The 20466-nt window shown below is 44.1% G+C and overlaps 1 protein-coding gene across 9 annotated transcripts in view; it reads left to right on the forward strand.

Annotated features, from left to right (window-relative positions):
- Tiam1 (TIAM Rac1 associated GEF 1) overlaps positions 1–19382 on the forward strand; it is a 359373-nt gene extending 339991 nt beyond the window's left edge. For 8 of the 9 annotated variants that reach the window (XM_063252516.1, XM_063252517.1, XM_063252512.1 and 5 more), the window contains 8 exons: positions 71–250; positions 331–449; positions 4974–5082; positions 9114–9172; positions 9592–9694; positions 12326–12413; positions 13255–13427; positions 16936–19382. In XM_063252516.1, the coding sequence (XP_063108586.1) occupies positions 71–250; positions 331–449; positions 4974–5082; positions 9114–9172; positions 9592–9694; positions 12326–12413; positions 13255–13427; positions 16936–17405 (1301 nt within the window). In that variant the 3' untranslated portion in view covers positions 17406–19382. Of the gene's footprint in view, positions 1–70; positions 251–330; positions 450–4973; positions 5083–9113; positions 9173–9591; positions 9695–12325; positions 12414–13254; positions 16852–16935 lie in introns of those variants that run through there. The other variant, XM_063252519.1, reaches the window with a different exon arrangement.
- The last annotated feature ends 1084 nt before the right edge of the window (positions 19383–20466 follow it).

Consider the following 20466-nt stretch of genomic DNA (forward strand, 5'->3'; position numbering starts at 1 on the left):
TTAACACTGCATGAGGGACATCCAGGGGGACATCTGGACTCAAACCATAATGCTGTCTAAACCCTTCCAGCCAAGACCGACACAGCTTTCAAGGCGTTCTTGGATGCCCAGAACCCGAGGCAGCAGCACTCGTCCACGCTGGAGTCTTACCTCATCAAGCCCATCCAGAGGATACTCAAGTACCCATTGCTGCTCAAGGAGCTCTTTGCCCTGACCGACGCAGAGAGCGAGGAGCACTACCACCTGGACGGTGAGCAGGCGTCCCTGACCTCCCCTTGCTCGGCCCTGAGAGGCTAAGCAGCCTCTTCATTTCCACCTGTGCTCTTCTAGTGGCCATCAAGACCATGAACAAGGTCGCCAGTCACATCAACGAAATGCAGAAAATCCACGAAGAGTTTGGGGCTGTGTTTGACCAACTGATTGCTGAGCAGACTGGTGAGAAGAAGGAGGTAAGGAAGCCTTTGTCTTGCCATGTCTTATCTGATATTAGATTTGCTGGCTTTCTTTTAATAAGGTGCTTCCTGCAGATGTAGTAGTCATATGATTGATTACGTTGGTTGAATTTTGTCCTTTGTCCAATGCTACATTGTGACTTTTCTTTTCTAGCTGGACTGTTTCTTCACTTGATCTTAGCCAAAAGGCCGAAAATTGATTATTCCTTAATATATCGGAAGCTCAACATTTAGCCTTTGGGATCTATGCTTGTATTCTAAGCTAAATGTGAAGATGAGCTCTTGTTATCACAAGCCAGGCTATTTTAAGACTCTGTCTTCATGGTCAGAATAGCATCTGGCATATGAATAGGTGTTGGATAGACCTTTATTGGATGAATATAGGTTTCCAGTGACTGCTTTTTTTTTTTTTCCAGTCTATTAAAAAACCTCTATAGAAGCAGTGAAAGGAACAGATACACCTGCGAAAGGCTTAGTGGGAACTAGTCACTGCCATGATCTTTCAAGAGTAAAAATGCCTTCAAGCTGAGTAATATGTGATGATCCCCCACCAGTGTGCACCCAGATCTGGCTGGAGCATTGAATCAATTTAGCTTTACAGAGAGAAAGACAGAGACAGGGATAGAGAGACAGAGAGAGAGAGAAAGAGATACTGAGGTTGAGAGAGCTGGGTGGGAACTGTGAGTTCACAGCCTGGCAGAGGTTAGGAGGGGTAAAGCAAGCAGGGATTGGTGGTTTAGTGTAGATTGCAGAAAACCCCTGACCTTCGGGAGATGTAAAAGGTCACTATCCAGGTTCAAAAAGAAGTCCAGTCACTATCCCTAAGTCATCAAGATGTAAAAATGAACACATGATGGAGTTTGCCTTACCTTTTTTTTTTTTTTTTTTTTTTGAGACAGAGTCTTGCTATGTAGGTCAGGCTGGCATTGAACTCACTATGTAACTGGAGTGGCCGTGAACTTGTGGCCATCCTCCTGCCTCAGCCTTCTGAATGCTGTGATTAGGGGAGTGCACCACTCTCTTCCTCTTCCTCTTCTCTTACTCTTAAAATATGAAAGACTCAGTCGGGTGCTGTTGGCTTCACCAGGAGGGTCAAATGTGCAGATCTGTGTGGGGTAAAGAGATGTAGAATTGTGGGGAAGATGAGGTGGTTTTTTTTCACAGCTGGAGAAAATCCATGAGGCCAGTGCCAGACAGGGATGGGATTTGAGTATCTGTTCCCAACACCTTGCAGAGTTGCAGAGCTGTTACAGACAGTGTAAAAGGCTGGAGTCTGAGAGTCCAGGAAGGAGCACTGGAGAGGACATGGAGTTTTCAACCAAATGCTCTATCTTTCACCTCATAATATCAGGAGCAGTGTGGCAAGGTTTTCAGCCTCCTTGACAGATAATTCAGTTCCTCAGTGTGCAGAAGAGATGGATGCTGCTACCTTAGAGTTAGTTTTCACTGTTTTATAAAATATTCTTTATTTTAAAAAATCTTTTTAAAGAACAAAATATAGAAGAAGACAAAAAGGAGACTGTAGTCTCAAAAGACAGCCTCTGTCATTTTGGATGTTTTGGCACTGATTTAGAAAAATTAATAAATACGGGTATGCTAAAATATTTTCAAAGTAATTTTACATCTTGATTTTTGCCTCAAATGCAAAATGTTCCCGTTATTTTAAATTTGGGCGTGATATTTCATTGTGTGGCCAAACCCTGATTTATCCTTAGTTCCTATTGTTGGGAAAATTTCTTAGCTTCATTTACTGACTCCTAATAATACTGCAAACATTTTTGATTGTGAAACATCCCCTTCCTCTTTTTTTCTTTCCCATTTTGACAGAAGCAGATTGTGTTGGGTGATAGAATCAACATTTCCATTATATATACGTATTTTAATGTTTTCATTATATGCCAGGTCAGCATCTGGATTTTAATGCCCTTGGGAGAAGGTGACACTGTTGCCAGCAAGTGGGTGGCAGAGAGAGTGGGATGCAAAGCATGTATAAAAACAAAGATGAACTTGATCAAAGGCAGAGGTTCTGGAAAGGAGTCTAACTTAGGCAAACCTGGAGGTTCTTTTGAAATGAAATCTGGACAGTCAAGTAAGCAGCCTGTCCAGCGGGGAACAAAGAGATACAGAGCTGCACAGAGCACTTCCCGCTGAACTGAGATTATAAATAGAAATGTGCAGAGATAGAAGGAGAAACCCTTGATGAAATGCCAGTATTGAAAGAGCAGGAAAGTCTTATATTGCTATCAGAAGATTCACAGCCCAGAAAAATGGAAGTTTGGGGAAAATGTCAAAAGAGAGCAATAAAAGACTATTTTTGCAGGCTAAGACGAGCCAGCAGCAGGAAATAGGCCCGTGGTGGAAACTGATTACTCAGAAGCAATTGATTACTCAAAGGACACAACTAAACTGCCATCTGATTGCTTTTTTCCACTGAGGAAAATGGTCTCGAAACTGGCAAGAAAGTAGTGGCTTAGATTGCACCAGAATCAAGCCTCAAGGAGAGCAGGGCCTGGAGGGAGGGTGTGACGATACACACCACGACCATTGATGAGTCTATACTGCTGCTCGTAGCAGTGTATGCAACAGGGCTGGTGATCCTGGGGCGACTTCTGACGCTTGTGGGGGTGATTCCTTGAGGGTTCCCTTTAAAGGCGACGTCCAGTAAATACTTAGAGTGGACTTAGGAACGGTTGGCAGACGGTTAGGAATAGGAACATTGGTCGGTAGCTGCAGATTTCTGATGCCCTTTCCTGTGGGCTCTGTCACTGCCTTCGGAGGTGTGGCAGCCAAACTAGCTCAGGTTTCTTCATTCACAATTTCATGGACAGGACATTTGTTCTCCGCAAGCTCAGCCTGCAATGTTCCCTCCCTTATTATTTTGAGAACTTTCACCTTTTCATCGTAAAGGGCGTGCTTGACAGCTTTTCTCTGTCATAGTCAGATTTCCAGCATCAGTATTCTTGTGCTTGGAGACGTTTACTGAGTCAAAATAAGTGTTACTTTAACACAAGCACCATGATAATGTGACACTTAGTCACCAAAACAGCTGCTAAGTGACCGGTGGGCACAGGAGGTAACCTGGGAAAAGGAATAGTTTGTGTCCCAGGCAGGAGAGAGAGACAGCATGAAATTACGTTGCGTTAGTTAGAGTGGCATACAAGTTAAAACTCACGCGTAGTTTATTTTCAAGAATTTTCTATTTAGTGCTTTTAGACTTCAGTTGGCCATGGAGAACTGAAACTGTGGAAATGGAAACCACAGATGAAGGTGACTGTAGAGTGGACTGTCACTGGGCTCTCTGGGTCGTCATATCCTGCTCCACAAAAGAGCTAGCCTGAGACACTCAGTGTTTTAACTGTGGAGGGTTCAGGCTATGACTTGACTTCATGATCTCTGAGAATTTCAGTCCTCATTTTGCATAGTGCTGTCGAAGTCTTCAAACTCCTCATTTAGCTTTTCTCTTCCTTCTGTGGGGTAAAATAAAATCTTTAAACTGCGTTGGAATGCTTCCTGGAAGGCCAAATCTTCCTGAGATCCGAAATGTCTGAGATTTTGTGGGTAGATCTTTCTCATTGATAGCTATATCTGCTTGGAAAACAGTCTCTACTTGAATATAAAATAGCTTTAATTTTGTAAATTGGTTTTGATAGATAAGACTGAGTACGTGTTTCAGAACCCTGGCTCTTACCATTTGGTCATCTTATTCTTAAAATTCAGGTAGACAGAATAAAGGGAAAAATATGTGCAATTTTTTTGTGTGAATCCCATGTTTCTTTGGTAATGTAGAGGATTTGGTCTTCAAGTTGGACATTTTGTATGAATTAAAGATTTTTTTCATTAAAATGTCATCACATGGTTGCTCAAACATGGCAAAACGTCGTGATGCTATGAGTTGGTATTAGAAGAATGGACATTATGGTATCTATCATCTGTTGCTTCTAGTGGAGATGGTCTTTTTTAGATGGTAGCAAATGGAGAGTTTTTAAAAAATGTTACCTATCATTTTTTGTGCTGTCTTTTATAATTCCTTTGTTTACATTGACAAAAATTATACAGGATGATCCTCAATTTACAGTGAGGTTGTGTCCTTACAAAGCAGCCTTAAGTTGAAAAATCTACAAAAACCTTTGTTTGTTCATTCATGCTAGGGGTTGAACCTAGAGTCTTGCATATACATAAGCAAGTACTCTACCAGTGAGCCAAAACCTTAGCTCCCCAAATTTATTTAATTCCCCAATGACTCCATCATAAAGTTTAAAAACCTAAGTTGAGCCATGGTAAGTTCACTCACCGACCCGGTATCTGTGCATGTTATTTTGTTATATGTATATGTTGTGGAATGGCTACACCAAACTGTTTAACTTCTGCATTATACGTTGTATCATGTACTTAAGTAAGTGTTTTTAGGATGGATATTTTCACAAAGTAAATTGCCACTAGCCTGCTATATTTTAAAACATCACGAAAACCTGAGCATGAATCCCTTTTCCCAGTAAGGTTTGCTGTATGTCTGGTCTACAGGTTGCAGATCTGAGCATGGGTGACCTGCTCTTGCATACCACTGTCATCTGGCTAAACCCACCAGCCTCTCTGGGAAAGTGGAAAAAAGAACCAGAATTGGCGGCCTTTGGTATGTATTGGAAGAGGGGGGTTTCGAGGCATGGGGAGAGGCTGGCTTACTTTTCAAAGCAAGAACATTTCTAAGTCGCGGTTTATTAAAATAAAGCTATTTATAGTTTTTTGAGGGCATATTCCTGCTTTGGCTGTCACCTTCTTACAAATACTAAATTAAGCCTCTAGTTAAATATGCATGTAGTACCCAGCTACTTGGGTGGCTAGACATGGCAGTGCCTTAGTCTATTCCAGGTAGAGACAGACAGAAATTTTTTTTTTTTTTGCTTCTAGTCCTAGCAAATATTTCAAAATAATGAATTTATAATAAACCAAGGAAAAATACAATGAGTGCTTAAGACAAAAATGTTTCTGTTTCTAAGATCTCAAATCCTGGATTTTAAACTTTTCTCCCCAGCTCCCTCTTGCTATATATCGTCAGAATTTATGAGGTTAGTGCTCAGCTGAGCCATTGGTGCAACTCCAGAGGCTTAATCAGCATGAGCTGTATCACAGCTAGGTTGATACAAATAGTAGTGACAGTAGACAGTTGATTAATGATTTATATTTTCAATAATCTATTTTGGATGGATGCAGTTGCTGCAATTAGAGAGCTTGTGATTGTTTTGTATTAATATGTTTTTAGAGAGAGAGAGAGAGAGAGAGAGAGAGAGAGAGAGAGAAAACTATGGGTTAGTATGCCAGGAGTTGTGCATAATTCCGGGAACAGCTTATGGCTTGCCATCTCTGTGCAGCATGATGCAGTGTTGTTCCCAAGCGCAGTCTGCAGCCCGTGCTTTTGTTTTGTGTTGCCTTTTCCCTACCATCTCCCTAGCAAGTTCAGGGATAGGAAATATAGCATTTATCATCTTCATACCATACAGTATTCTTCTGAGCATGGGGGTTGAAAGGTCGCTTACTGCTTCTTTAAGCAGAATTGTCTTTACCCTCTCTGTAATGTGAACAAAATACTCCCAAATGGAACTTCCTAGGCGTGTTAAAATCAGATGCTTAATGCAAAGATTGATTGCGCTTCCTACTTGGACCCACTTAGCCTTCATTGAAAAATTAGTCATGTTCCCAAAATTTCCCAAGAGCCTTGAAAGCTGTCAATGAAATTTCACTAAGAATAATGGAAGAACATGTAAGTGTACTCAGAAGACATGTGACCAAGTGGAGGGTACAAAGAAGTATTGGGGTGTTAACCAGCTGACAGTTTTTGATGGGGGCGGGCAGCACTCGCTTTGTGCTCCCTGTGCTGTGATTTCTTGGAGTGGCCTGGGATGTCTGACCCTTCTCAGTGAGTCATCTATGGAACTTAAGTTTCCCAAAGCAGCTACTTGTTTCGGATGCTGAGCTCTATGCTAGCAGTTCCAGAGTGCAGCATTAGAACATTCCATTTTTCCCGTGAATTTTATGGACTTCGTATAGTTCTAAATTAGCCAATTTACAATAAGAAAATAATTTGAGTGGGAGAAAGTAGGAGCAGGCAGATGTTTTTCCATTTGGGGCTGCATAGTAAATGTTGGGCATCAGGGATAGTGGGCTGTGTGCTTTGCTGTTGTAACCAAATAATAACAGAATGAATGAGCCGGCTGTGTTAGCAGCCTGTACTATACAGGCAGTGAGCAGATAGACCTGGGTTTGGTCCAAAGGCCCTAGTAACCCATGGTAAATGCCAGTAATGAAGTTTGGGGTGTTAGGTGCCACTGTTCACACGGTAGACTCAGATAGGACTGTGCGTTTGTGTTCCCTGCTTCCTGGGTTGCTGTGGGAGGCAGGTGTCAGATGACTCACTCCCAGGAGTTGGGGCCCCTAAATAAATGCTGTGTATTCCAGCTCCTAAGTACCCCGGAAACTTCCTAGGGGCTGCTCTGTGGTAGGAGGCAAGCTTAGCATTATTCAAGATGTTCTTAGAGTCACAGGAAGATAGTAGCAAAGAGAAAGGAAAAAGATTAAAGTCAGGCATGGGAACCGAGACTGCCTGTGGTCATCCTAATGAGCACATTTGTGGATGAGTCTCAGGCAAGATCATTACAGGCAATCCTGTTGACTTTCCCTGTGATTTCTAGGAGAGCGGCAGAGCCAAATGTGCCTTCCAAACGAAGCTTTGGACTTCAAGGCGGGGCTCTCTTTTTGTGTTTTTGCATAAATCTCTAATTTTAGGGAATAGTTCAGCTTTCTTCTGAAACTGACCTTGACTTGCTGCCCGCCCAGCACCTGGATTTTTTGTGCTTGGAATGGCTCGTGTGTGCTGAGTGTTAATGACCATTACCTTAATAAATGAAATACAAGCAGAAGTAGCTTGCTCAGGCTTCTGCATGGGAGGAGTTAGACATTTGCATTTTAAGGCTCAGAGTAGGTCCTGGAGGCTGAGGAGGGAAGCCAGGAGTCCTGGGAGTCAAGTCCGCTTTGGAAGGGATTGGGTGACCCCTTGCAGTTCATCTTGGTGAGGTGGAGGTGTTCACTGCCCACATCCCAGTGCTAGGCCAAGGGTTGTTCTCTGTTCCCCTTGGGCTCTGTGGTGGGGAAACTGAGGCAGACACATTAACCTTCTTAGAACCCAACAGACACTTGAACGGTAGCTCCAAGGGTATAGCTCCAAGGCCTTCTGAGACTAATATCAGTGGATCCCCTCTCCTGAGACACAATTCTGTCCTTTGTAAAGAAACCCAGTTCTCCTGGCCACTGTGATTTCAGATGGCCTCTTGGTGTTACCAGGGTTTCCTTGGGTTGAAGGTACCCAGTGCTCTGCAGAGCTGCGGTGGCCTCCATATGGCAGCAGGAACTTTGGAAGGAGGCCTCGTCTGTCCGAGGCTGGAGCAGTCTCTTTGCCTCTTTTATTCCACAAGCTGGGGATTAGGATAACCCCACACAAGGGAGGACGGAGCTGTTCTAAGTAGGGTAGAGAAGGAGCTGGATACTTCAGGGTGGCATCCGGAGAACCTGGAGCCTGATGGCTCATCTCTGAAGACACAGAACTTCATTCCCTTTTAATTCTGTGTGTGCTCTTCCACGCTGTCCCTCCTCCAGCCACTCTGTGACAGAAGGGATGAGCCTTCCGAAGGGCACCTTCACGTGGCGGAAAAGGCGGAACTCGTCTCTCTGGCCTCTTGGATAAAGATACTGAGAGTGTTCATGAGGGCAGAACCTTATGACCTCATCTCTTCCAAAAGACCCTGCCTCCTAAAATATCACAGTGGTGATTAGTTTCAACATAGGAATTTGGGGAGTCTTACACATTTAGTCTACAGCAGAGAGCTGGGCTCAGAGGACTGAGAGCGAGCTGGTGCTAGCCTTCCCTCCCTTCTGGGCAGCAATTCTACCTCCCCCAGGAGGAGTCAGAAGCACTGTGTGCCAGGCATGCTTGGCATTGCTTAAAGTATTCTCTAGAATTCTAGAGACTTGCATAACTCCGTTGTGTAAAGCCATTGTGTAACTCCATTGTATAACTCCATTGTGTCTCCGAATGCCCTGAAGCAATAAAAGAATGAAACTATACATTCAGTTCTCCTAAAGAGCTTACTCTGATTCAAATCTATCTGAAGGAAGTGGGGGTTGCATTCTGTTCCATAAGTGAACAGTCATTTCTTTAGGTCAAAAATATGAATAGATTTCCTGAGTTATGCACATGGTGTGTAGGGTGGGGGTTGGCTTAATTTCTATAAAAGCAAATCACTCAGCAATTGTATTATTATTAAAGATATCTATATTATTCCTCCAGCTACTAAATTAGCAGCTGCATTTTTGTTGAGTATGTTTCAGCTTAAATTTTACCTTAGAATACTATAGCTAAAAATACTTTATCCAGAAGTTTCAGGAAGGAGCATGATTTGCATGTATTTATGCTCCATTAGTTTAGGACCTTGAAAATTCTGCCTCCGTAGTCTGTTGACTTTCATACATGACGAATGCGTGGAACACGGGTGGGCGTCGTTACTTGGGGCTCATCTTCTCCCTCCTGGTAACTCCCTTGCTAGCCCTGAGTTGTCCAAGAGGGAAGCCCCACACATTTTGTGCTGTAACTATCTTTATTTCATTTCCTTCCAGTCTTCAAAACCGCTGTGGTCCTCGTGTATAAAGATGGTTCCAAACAGAAGAAGAAGCTTGTAAGACTCTTTATTTCATCCTCGGGCTTGCAAATCCCTTTCCGTGTAGTTCTCAGTTGTATCTGCTTAAATCTGCTGGCAAGAGCCTTTTATGATTTGTTTGCTCTGCCTTCCAGGAGGCTTCTGCTTGGAGCCTGAGATGGACAGCTGTCTGCTCCGCCCGGTGCCCAGCACTTTCTCAGCACTGTTTCCCCTTTTTCTGTGCCCTAGTTCTTACACGTTGAGATCTGCTCTGGCCTCTTCTCTGCCTCTTTAACACATTTGCTGGCAAACTCATTTACACACCCTCAGCATATTCCCAGGCAGCCTCTCACTTACAGTGCATGTGGGTGGTATTACCTTGGGCAGGCGTTGGAGCCGCTCCATCAGTGTGGGTGAACTGGCTTATTCTTACGCGGCTGGCTCTTTCTCTCCTGCAGGTGGGATCTCACAGACTTTCGATTTACGAGGAGTGGGACCCCTTCCGATTTCGCCACATGATCCCCACTGAAGCCCTGCAGGTCCGAGCTTTGGCAAGTGCAGGTAAACTGATGACACGTGCTGGCTTCTCCGTCCTTGGGTGTGTGATGGCTGTGTCCACAATTTTGGTCTGCTGTGCCTTCTCTTTTCTTATATGCTTAACTCTTTTCCCTCGATTTCTCCCATTACCTCTTAAATACCCAGCCATCTGTAAAATATTGAAGGGATCAGTGAACCAAGGAAATGAATGGGTAATATCTTCAAAATTGCTCCAAGGAATTACGGTCATTATGTTATGTTTAATAACATTACAGGGACTAAAATATGAGTAGCAATGAGCCTTGTACTTCTACAAATCCTTGAAACTATGAACAAAATCCCAGGTAAATTGTTCACTTGCCTTTCAACTGAGGGACTGAAAAGTTGACCAAAGGTATGAAAAAGCCATTGAATACACAATTCTTTGCCCGAAGTATCTATCATACATCTTTATCTTTGTTGTCAGTGGAAGGCATTGGAAATATTACTTCTTTTTGGTGATCCAAATAGTAAAGGGAGTTGTTGGATAGCACGGTATATACTTGTAATGTAGTTAGACGAGGCATCAGGCACATGAGCAGTAAGCTTTAGCCTGGTATTGACTAAGGCTTGTGATATTTTTGAGACTCAGAGTCCAGGCTATGTCCTACATCTGTGAGAATGGACAGTGGCCCCTCTCAGGCATGCAGTGAAAGGGGCTTTCTCAGGAGTTAGGTGGAAACTTTCCCACTCCCATTGTAAAGCAGATGTAGCAGATGTAGGTAGTGACGAGAAGCCCTGCAAGGGACACTGCAGGTGTATCTCCTTCAGGCTCCTGGCGTCGAATTTGAGTGTTCAGTTTTTCCTGTCTGATTTGTTCTGTGCAGCCTTCTTGTTACCCCTTTGTCACCTCTATAAGCAATAAAAGTGGATCTGGTCCTGACTGAACCAGCTAGTCTGGTATCATCTCTTGCAAAATTTGATACATTTCAGTCAGTTCCCCATTTTGAACTAGATTTATCTTCCTTCACAGTGGTCCCTTGCAGTAGGAAAGGCCAAATGCAAAACCACACAGGTCAAGTGTGCATGAGAGGATTAAGGTTTGTTCTGAGCTTCCAGCACAGTGATTTATCACGATGCCTTTTCAGTTATGATGTGACTTTTGCAAACTTTACTTGCGGGTGACTTTACGGGAAGCTGTGGACTGTGGGTCTACGAAACTGCAATGATGCTTTGAGGTTTAGCCACTTAAATACTAGTATTGTTTTAATGTGGAATCTTAGCTTATAAGTTACTATCTAGCTCATGTATTTCCCATACCAAGTTTATGAATGGGGAAGCTTTATGTCTATAGCAAGTTACAGGCTTCCTAGCTAGGAATTTTGCCTCATGAAGGACGAAGACTTTACATGTAGGAAACAAAGCTATCTTTGTGATTTGACATTTCGTTCTCACCCTCTGCTTTTCATTCAAATCAGGTTTAAAACTATCAAGCCTATTTCAGTTGCTATCAGAACTAATCAAAGTGTTCCTCGTTATGAAGTGCATTCCAGTAGATCTCAGAATCGGAGGGTGGAATTTCATGATTTTTATCTTAAGTTTGGGGAAGTTCATGAAACTTCTTGCAAGTGGATTCCATTTGAGATAAAATAACGTAGCCACGATGAGGGTTTGTAACCAAGGTTGTTTCCACTGGGTAGAATGAGGCTTGTCACAGTGGGCAGCTCTAAAGACTGCAGTGAATTGTTCCATCACAGCACTTCATTCATAGTTACAGTAATACAGTGGTGTTAGCATCACAATGTGTAGATATTACAGTTGGCCCTGAATCCACAAGTTCTGCATCCATGAATTAATCAGCTGTGAATAGGAAATATTTGGGAAAAACTTGCATCTGTACAGAACATGTACACACTTGTTTTTCTTGTCATGATTCTCTAAACAATATAATACAACAACAGTTGATATAGCACATTGCATTAGGTATTACAGTAACCTAGAGATGATTTCAAATATATAGAAGCATGCATGCATGTTATATACAAATGCTATACCACCAAGGGACTTTAGCATCCTTATATTTGAATGCCCATGGGAGTTCTAGAACCATTATCAATGAGAGATCAAGGCTCACTGTGCTTTGAAACATGTACAGCTGTTCTTTACCTTCTTAGCATGTCTTTGGTGGGCCTTTGGCAAGGCTGGGGAAGAGGAGCCCCGTTCTGTCTCCAGCGGGCATGGGACCTGCTGAGCAGGCATGGGACCTGCTGCCTTGTATCACTGGCATGATGGAATATGCAGTAGAATCTTGGGCACTGATCGATCCAACTGTTTTCAAAAGAACTAATCACTTAACTGAGACAGTTTGACCAAACTAGCTGCACAGAGAAGAGTAGGTTCCTCAATCAGTGTGATTGATTGAAGGACCCTTTAGACCATCGAGAAGGAGATTTCTGCACTTGGTAGTTTTCCAAGCTTTTTTCCCCCTACCATAGCATATTAAGCTTCCAGTCTCTTCATCTCTTTAGACCACAGGATAGGAGTGAAGCATTTCTGGTCCTGTGCTGTTCTGCACTATCACATACGACAGCAAAGTGTGACAATGTTTTATTATAAACCTGTAAATGACTCCACTTGAAACACACCCTTTCGTGTCCTTGTTTTAACTTAATATAGATGCAGAGGCAAATGCTGTGTGTGAAATTGTCCACGTGAAATCAGAATCTGAAGGGAGGCCGGAGAGGGTCTTCCACCTGTGCTGCAGGTAAGCCTTGTTCGGCGGGGTTGAGGCCGTCCAGTCCAGAGACCCCTGACTCCCAACACACACACACACACACACACACACACACACACACACACACACACACACATACACATTCCACATGTGGTTTGACCATCTGTTGAAGGAGTTCTAGTTGCGATTATTTCTGTTAAAGTGCAGCAAGCCTGTCTCTAGAGATGCCACCATACTTGTCATCAGCAGGAGTATCAGATGACACTAATGTGGGTAAAAATACTGACAGTGCAACAAGAAAAATAACTCTTACCTAGGTGGTTCTTTTTTCACCGTGAGAATTAGGGCATTGGAAGATTTTCCAGTTAAGAATGGAGCCCTAATACTGTTGAAATGATCACGGGAGGACGAGGCATCTAACAGGAAGGAGGCTAATTTTGGAGGAAACGTAAGAAATTGGAATATCAGTCTTTGGATGCTTGGCAGAGCTGCAAGAATCTTGTAATTCATTTTTCCTCAGAAACATTTTAGGATCTGAGATTGTACCTTGGGGGCCAAGGGCAGAATTTGTCAGCTTCCTGGAGGAAAGTCCTGCTGCCCATCGGTCTATTCACTAATGAGATTCTCTGTCTCAAACTGGCTACAGAAGATGAGTCCTAAAGCTGGGGGGCAGCAGTGTGCCTTCTCATTAGCAGCTATGAGAAGGGGTGCTATGTAGAAGAAGCGTCACCTTACAGTGTTGTGTCACCTTACAGCATTGTGTCTTAGTATTTGTGTGATCGGGGATGTTTGTTTGGCTGTACCAGAGGCTATGAGATGTTTCCCATCCATGAAAGTACCATTTCCCTGACACTTATAAATCTTTTCTTAGCTCTCCAGAGAGCCGGAAGGATTTCCTGAAGGCCGTGCATTCAATCCTGCGAGATAAGCACCGAAGACAGCTCCTCAAAACCGAAAGCCTCCCCTCGTCCCAGCAGTATGTCCCCTTTGGAGGAAAAAGATTATGTGCGCTGAAAGGCGCCAGGCCAGCCATGAGCAGGGCAGGTACTGTGGGGATTCAGACGTTCAAGATCCCCGTTACCCCCACTCCACTGTAGGACACCAGGGAGCTCGACGTCTTTGTTGAGCAGGAGTTAGATGTGGCCCTGGGAGGCTAACACGGGAGTACCTTCCTCCCTGGTGTGGGGTTCCTTGCCCTTGCTGCTTCCCTGGGGCTCTGCCCTTCCTTCACTCCTCTTGCCTTTCTCCCTCAAGTCTTCCCTTCGCTGCCCTCTCCTTCTGGCTGGTGAGCGCCTCTCATTTGCTGAGCCAGCAAGCGAATGCATCCTCTTTCTGGAGGGGCTGTCTTAGCACCCTTGTGGAATAACAGTCGCTGCTTTGCATGGCGGCCAGCTTTGTTCAGCAAAAAGCAGTGTGCCATATCTCAGCAAGGTCAGAGCCCACTGTTCTGGGAACCTGGCAGCTTTGTAATCTGGCAGCACACCAATGCCTAGTCTCAGGGGTCTGGGTTTAGTAGGCCAGATGACAGGTCAAGATGGTGGCCCCCGCCTCGTGCCTGCAACTTTATTTTTATCTCAGCGTTAATTTGGGGAAGCCTTCCACTGCTCCTGGAAAGAGAGACATCTAGCACTAAAAAGGTCCCAGAGTAAACACACGTGCAGGATTTACCCGCATCTCTCCGGAGCAGGGAGGAAAGATCAATCCTATCACCCATAAATGGCAGTCGCAGGACAGATAGGATGAGGAACAATATTTCTCTAACACTGAGAGTACTGAATGATGTCAGTATAGTCACATTTTAATCACTGCTGTCCTAAGTGAGGCAGCTGAGAATTTTGCAGGCAGGATTCCAGGGAAAGAGGGTTCCTTTGCAGCTGCCAAACCCCCACTTCTTAACCATTCCCCAACTATCTTTCCACCAGTTCTCAGTGGCATTGAAGAGACATGGATAGAACCATAAATGGTTGAAGGTCTTTTCATTGGCATAACATCCCTAGCTAGACATGGGCTATTACATGTTTAAAGCACCTTACGTTTATTTGGGGGGAGCATAATATCCTCTCTAATTTGATAATTGAAAACCTAGTGCAATACTCCCAGCAGTATGCTGGTATTGTAAAAGTCCCACATGCATCTGTTTCCATACTTTCTAAGATGGTTCTCAAATAAGGACAGTTCCTTGACCTTTCCAGCTCTCTGGAGACTTTTACCTTGGAAGTGTTTTCCCTGTTTCTTCCACTTGCTGGCGAATGTTTACTTGGGACTGTGTGTTCCAACCTCAGGGAACTTGCCTGTCAATGACCAGTTTTAAGTTGTTAATCAATGAACCTAAATTCTGAGCTGCATTTGCTTCAAAGCCAATCAGGTTTAGTCTGTAGGATACACAGAAGTTTCCCTGCCCACAGAGACCTTTCTGGAAAGAAAATAAAACCAATCCACAGCCTAGAATCTAGGTCCTAGATCACTGTCATGAATACCAAGGGAAAGTCATAGATTGTTGGATTTGACTGACTGAAAGATGTTTCTGATGGCTCATTTTTGACTGAAGAAAGTATCACTCTGTTTTCGCAATAGTTCACTCTCATCAGAATTTTCACAGCTGATGATCTTTAAAAGGATGTTTTAATGGATCATCCCAGTACTCGTTTACCAGTGAACACTAGAAATACTCAAAGATTATCTCCGTGGAAGACTGGAGGAAACCCCTAATGTTAACTGGATTATTAAGCATCCTTTTAATAAAAGACACTCATGCGACATTCTTGGCTGTCGTTGGCAGGCAGTTTATCACTCCCTCTCTTCTGTTTGGATAGGATAATAAAGTCAAATATCTTGGCTCTCTACTTAGTCTAGGAGTAGTATAATTCTGCCAGTGACCAAATTAAAAATGTCCTGGTCTACCATTTTCTTAGGGAAATTCTGAGACTTAAAATGAGGGGGTGGGAGGAGTTCAGAGCCCCCATTGGCAGTCTCTGATGACTGTTTTTCTCTATTTCCTCTCACCTGCAGTGTGTCATCCACCAGCTCATCCTCTATACATCTCAAAGATTCAGACATAGGCTTCCTTTGCCTCTAAATGCTTTAGCCTGCAAATCATTCACAGATGTTTCCATTAGTCCTAATTTGAGTTCAGGGTAGTTCTATTGTAGTGGTTAAAGAGCATCAGGCTCCACGATGGTGGCCTCAAAGTAAAGCTGAGTAACAACTTTTGCTTCTTCCCAGTGGAGAAGTAATTTTTTTTTCCTTTTCCATCTTGCCTGGAAGTGGTTTTCATTCCCCTCTGAACAAGAGAGGTGACTCTCTGCACCATCATCTTTGTTTGGAGATGAGGCAGCGCTCGGAGCAAAAGGGGTACCCTGTGGGGACCGAGCTCGGCCACCACTGAGCACCCTGACCTGTGCCTGCTGCGTTTGAAGCTGAGGCTTGCCTGTGGCTGGGTTGCGGGCAGGAATCTTCTAGCAGCCCTGGAACTGTGCAGCAGCGTTTAGGACTTAGGCTCCAGGAGAGCAGCTCCTCCCTGGAGTCCGGGTATTTCCCCTCATTGGGGAGCCAGGGTTGTCTTTCACATTTTTGTGTGTGATGCAACAAGCACATCACTATCAAGGCAGAAGCAGCAGCACTTCCATGTGTGTGTGTGTGTGTGTGCTGGGAGTGTTTTATTTCTGGCTTGACTGAGTGTGTCTTTTGTTTGCTTGTTTTTAGTAATTCTGGCTTCCCTAGAGGGCAGTAAGAATGAATCCAAAGATCTGTTATGCAACGATTTGTTTCAGTCATCGTATTATATCCCTTTGGTGATCAACTAACTGCTTGAGTGTCATCTCTTATTTATTTCTGGCACTCGGGTTGTGGTATTTGAATTGCACTATGGAAGTGTGGGTGACTCCCAGAATGTATTTAGCAGAGATAAGGCTCACAGGGCTTAGCCTCACAGTTCAGATGGGACTTGGTCCGCAAGGGGACTGGGAACTAAAGGATGACTCCAGGTCTCTGAAGCTTCTCTTTTCCATGTGCCAAAAGGGATATGATCCTCCTCTTAATCCACCCGTATTTCCTTTAATTCCCAGAAAGCAGTGACACCGACCCCTGCTAGTCTCTTTGGTACATTTCAGTGGAGTCCACAAAAAGCAGAACCCTAGAACCGTCATTCGCCTTTCGAAAGGACTGTGCTCCACCTGAATGACTCTGAGACAGCCCCAGGAGATCTTGGTGGCTCTGTGCTATGGGGCAAGGTCAGGGTAAAAACACTCAGTCCCAAGGCCAGTGCTCTACTGGAGAGCAGCGTCCTCGGTGATACCTGTGTCCAGGGTACTCAGGGTGGAGTCATCACTTCAGAGAGAGTCGGGTGCCCTTTCCCCACAGTCCGCAACCTCTCCCATGCCGCCCTGTCCCCCTTTGCTCTTGGGTCACTTGCTGTAGCCCCCTCAAAGTCCAGATGCCAAGGCACCAAATGCATCCCATTGAGTTTCTATGTTCCTTTTCATTGCTTTCTGGATATTCCTCTCATGGTAAAGCCTGTGGGGGTTTATTTTTATATTTTTGTGTGTGTGTGCAGTGTCTGCCCCAAGCAAGTCTCTTGGGAGGAGGAGGCGGCGACTGGCCCGAAACAGGTTTACCATTGATTCCGATGCGGTCTCCGCCGGCAGCCCGGAGAAAGAGCCCCAGCAGCCCCCTGGTGGCGGGGACACTGACCAGTGGGTAGAGGAACAGTTTGATCTTGCTCAGTATGAGGAGCAAGATGACATCAAGGAGACCGACATCCTCAGTGACGATGATGAGTTCTGTGAGTCGGTGAAGGGCGCCTCAGTGGACACAGACCTGCAGGAGCGGCTTCAGGCCGCCTCCATCAGTCACCGAGAAAGAGGCCGGAAAAGCCTGGATAGTCACGCGTCCCGCATGGCACAGCTCAAGAAGCAAGCTGCCCTGTCGGGCATCAATGGTGGCCTGGAGAGCACGAGCGAGGAGGTCATTTGGGTTAGGCGTGAAGACTTTGGCCCCTCCCGGAAGCTGAACACGGAGATCTGACTGTGTCACGTCCCCTTAGAGAATGTGTGTAGATGCTTCTCCCCACCCGGCCCTCCTCTCTCTACAGCCCTCCAGTGCCGTCCGCGAGAATGTCCCCTTAGGTCACACTCCTTGCACAACGCGCACACACACACATGCAGTGCTGGCGGCTGACCCGGTTCTGAAGTCACATGGCCATCACCCACCACCCACCATCACCAGAAAGAATTGTTCAGGGTCCCAAATGAATCTGAGTCCTCTGTTCTGTATATGACCAAGGGCTTTTATTTATTCTCCTTCATCAGGGCCTGAAGAATTAGAGGGAAAAAAAAAAGAACTTGCAGCACTGGAAAACAAATCCCCCCCCAGCAGTGGAAGTAAGTACGGAATTTAAGGTGTAGCACACCTACAAAAGCCAGTACCCGGCTCCTCCAACCACAGCTGGGAAGCCCACTTTCGAACAGTGAAATGAACCAGGAAACAGACAAGACAACTGTACAGCTTCCCTCTTCAGTGTCTGAGGATATCTGTGTATTTTAAGAATGTGTGAGGAGAGGGTGGCCCTTGATGTTTGGTGAGCTTTTTCATTTTCCTTCCCTTCTGTTTTGGTCTGTGGATGGTCTAACTGTGTCAGTGTTTGGAAGCTCTAGTTTTGCATAGAATTATAAAGATGCCAAACTCTTAGAAAAGAGATCCAAATTTATCATTTGAGAGAGAGAGAAAGAGAAAAACACTATTTTTTGTATTTTACTTGAGATGCAGGGGCACAAATAGATGAGAATTTTACAGTGTTAGGCGTAACTCTGAAGTCTAAAAGTGAGCATATAATCTTTTACAGAGAGAGTGAGGCATGGTGACTTTATATTTATATATGAAAGGTCAACAAGAATGCTAAGGATAAACTTTTTTTTTGCCAAGAAGCATATATTTTTTTGTTTTTGTTTTTGAATGTTGGAATCTCAATCTGAGATGGGAGTTTGGTCGGATTACCCTTGCCAGGGAATGGATAGTGTGTGTGTCTGTTGCATAAGGGGGGCGGCTCCTTTTCATGGGGTTGCCATGGTGATCATTGGGTTTCTCATCAAAATTCCATCTTCATCCATAGATTGCCTACCCCTCCCCTGACAGTTCATAAAACCTTTGAGCCAAACGACCTCTTCTGAAACATCTATTATGTTTGACACTTCCTTCCACACCAACGAAACAGGGTAATCATGTCAGTAAACCTAACGTTCAAAACAGATATCCAAATAGGAAGAACAAAAACAACTTATAGCACTTTCAATTTTTTTAAAAGGTTTATAGCGCCCCCACCTTCCCATTTCACAATGTCTACTTCCTAAGAAGGGTTTAAATAATAAGAAAACTTTCTTTTTTGGGGAAAATATCTATTTGGTGTTTGACACATCAGTAGGTACTTTAAAGACCTGAATTTTATAGTAGCTTTAGGAGTTATATTTTATAAGAATCAGTTATGACTTTATATTTCCAGACAATAGAGAGTTCAGAACATCATGCTCTGTGTCCCTGCTTGCTTTCCCTATTTTCCGTCCCCTGTCCCTTCCCTTTCGGGTTTCCAGGGCTTTGAGCTTGATCTTTTGAAAGTTTTATTCTATTAAATTTTTGCTATATCTTCTGGTTTTCTTAAAAAAAAAAAAAAAAAAAAGCTTTAGAATGGTTTCTATACCCTTTGTATCACTGCATCCTTGTCCCGGATCATCTCGGGTTTGATTGGGTCTTGATGGAAAAGCCGAAGCAGAGGTGTGAAATAGTGGCGATGTACCGGTCTCCCTGCAGCGTGTGTCCATCGAAAATACTGGAAAGTCTGGTGCTTGGAGAAGTGCCATTTTTTCTCTTGTACATAAGGTCATGACGTGTCTATGTCAAAAGTTCTTATATATTTCTTTTATAAGCTGAAAGAAGGTCTATTTTTATGTTTTTAGGTCTACGAATGGAACGTTGTAAATGCCTGTCAAACAATAAAGATATGAAAAAGTACCCAGATGGTCCTGAGCCTTTTTTTGGGTAGGGGGATGAGTATGAATTGTGTTGTTGGAAAGTCCATGGGAGGAAATTCCTGAGAATCTCTTTCTCAAAAGTAATTGTTAATGATTGTCAAGGAAAGCTGTTTTGTTATTGGTTGAAGTTTTAAGCAAAAACAGGCACTACAATCGCTCTGTCTCTTGGTCTAAAAACTTGGAGACTAGAGATTACCAAAGAGACACATTTGTTACCTACCGCATTTATCTCTTAATGTCTCTGGGACATTGGTTCCAGGACCCTGAGGATACCAAAATCTGAAGACTCTCAAGACTTGTATAAAATGGTGTGATATTGGCCCACACCCTTTCTATCACCTTTAGATTACTTACAATACCCAGTGCAGTATAAACGCTGTTATACTGTTACACTGTGTTAAGTCTGCATGGGTTCGAGCCCCACTCTAGGTACCAAAATCTGTCTTGGTAACTTTTCTCCCACTGCTGGGCAAAAATACCAGACATCCTAAATGAAGGAAGGAAAAGTTTATTTAGCTCACTGTTGTTGGGAGGTTTTAGTCCATAATCAACTGGCTCCAAGGCAGGGTGGCAGGGCACTGGGACAACGCTTCAAGGTGGCAACCAGCAAAAGCAGCCAGAGCAAAATGGAGAAAACAATCCTCTTTTCCTCCCTTGTATTGTATGCAGGCCACCCCTCCCCTCAGGGCAGGTATAGCGCTTACAAAATCTCTGTGCCCTCCTCTTGCGCAGGATGAGAATATTTACAGAGTAAGAAACCTGGCTTTCTGCTCAGTCTCCTAGGTAAACTTCTGAAATAGTCAAGTTGGCACAATGTATCAACCATAACATTTAGGGAGTAATGACAGGGAAGTCTGTACATTTTTGGTAAAGACAGTATTCTTCCCCAAAGGGTGGGTGGAATCTGTATTCCGTTTCCCATCTCACCCTCTCCAGTGGGAGCAGGTGGAGGGGAACCCTGGAGATGCGCTGTGAGTGACAACCGGTGCTAAGCCCTGGGTGAGGACGATCTTGGAGCCCTCCATGTGTCCTTAACCAGGGAGCTGCTGCCTGAGTCTTTAACA

This window comes from Cavia porcellus, unplaced genomic scaffold (genome assembly GCF_034190915.1).
Source record: "Cavia porcellus strain 051 isolate PalLab524CR breed Dunkin Hartley unplaced genomic scaffold, mCavPor4.1 scaffold_7, whole genome shotgun sequence".
Lineage (NCBI taxonomy): Eukaryota > Metazoa > Chordata > Mammalia > Rodentia > Caviidae > Cavia > Cavia porcellus.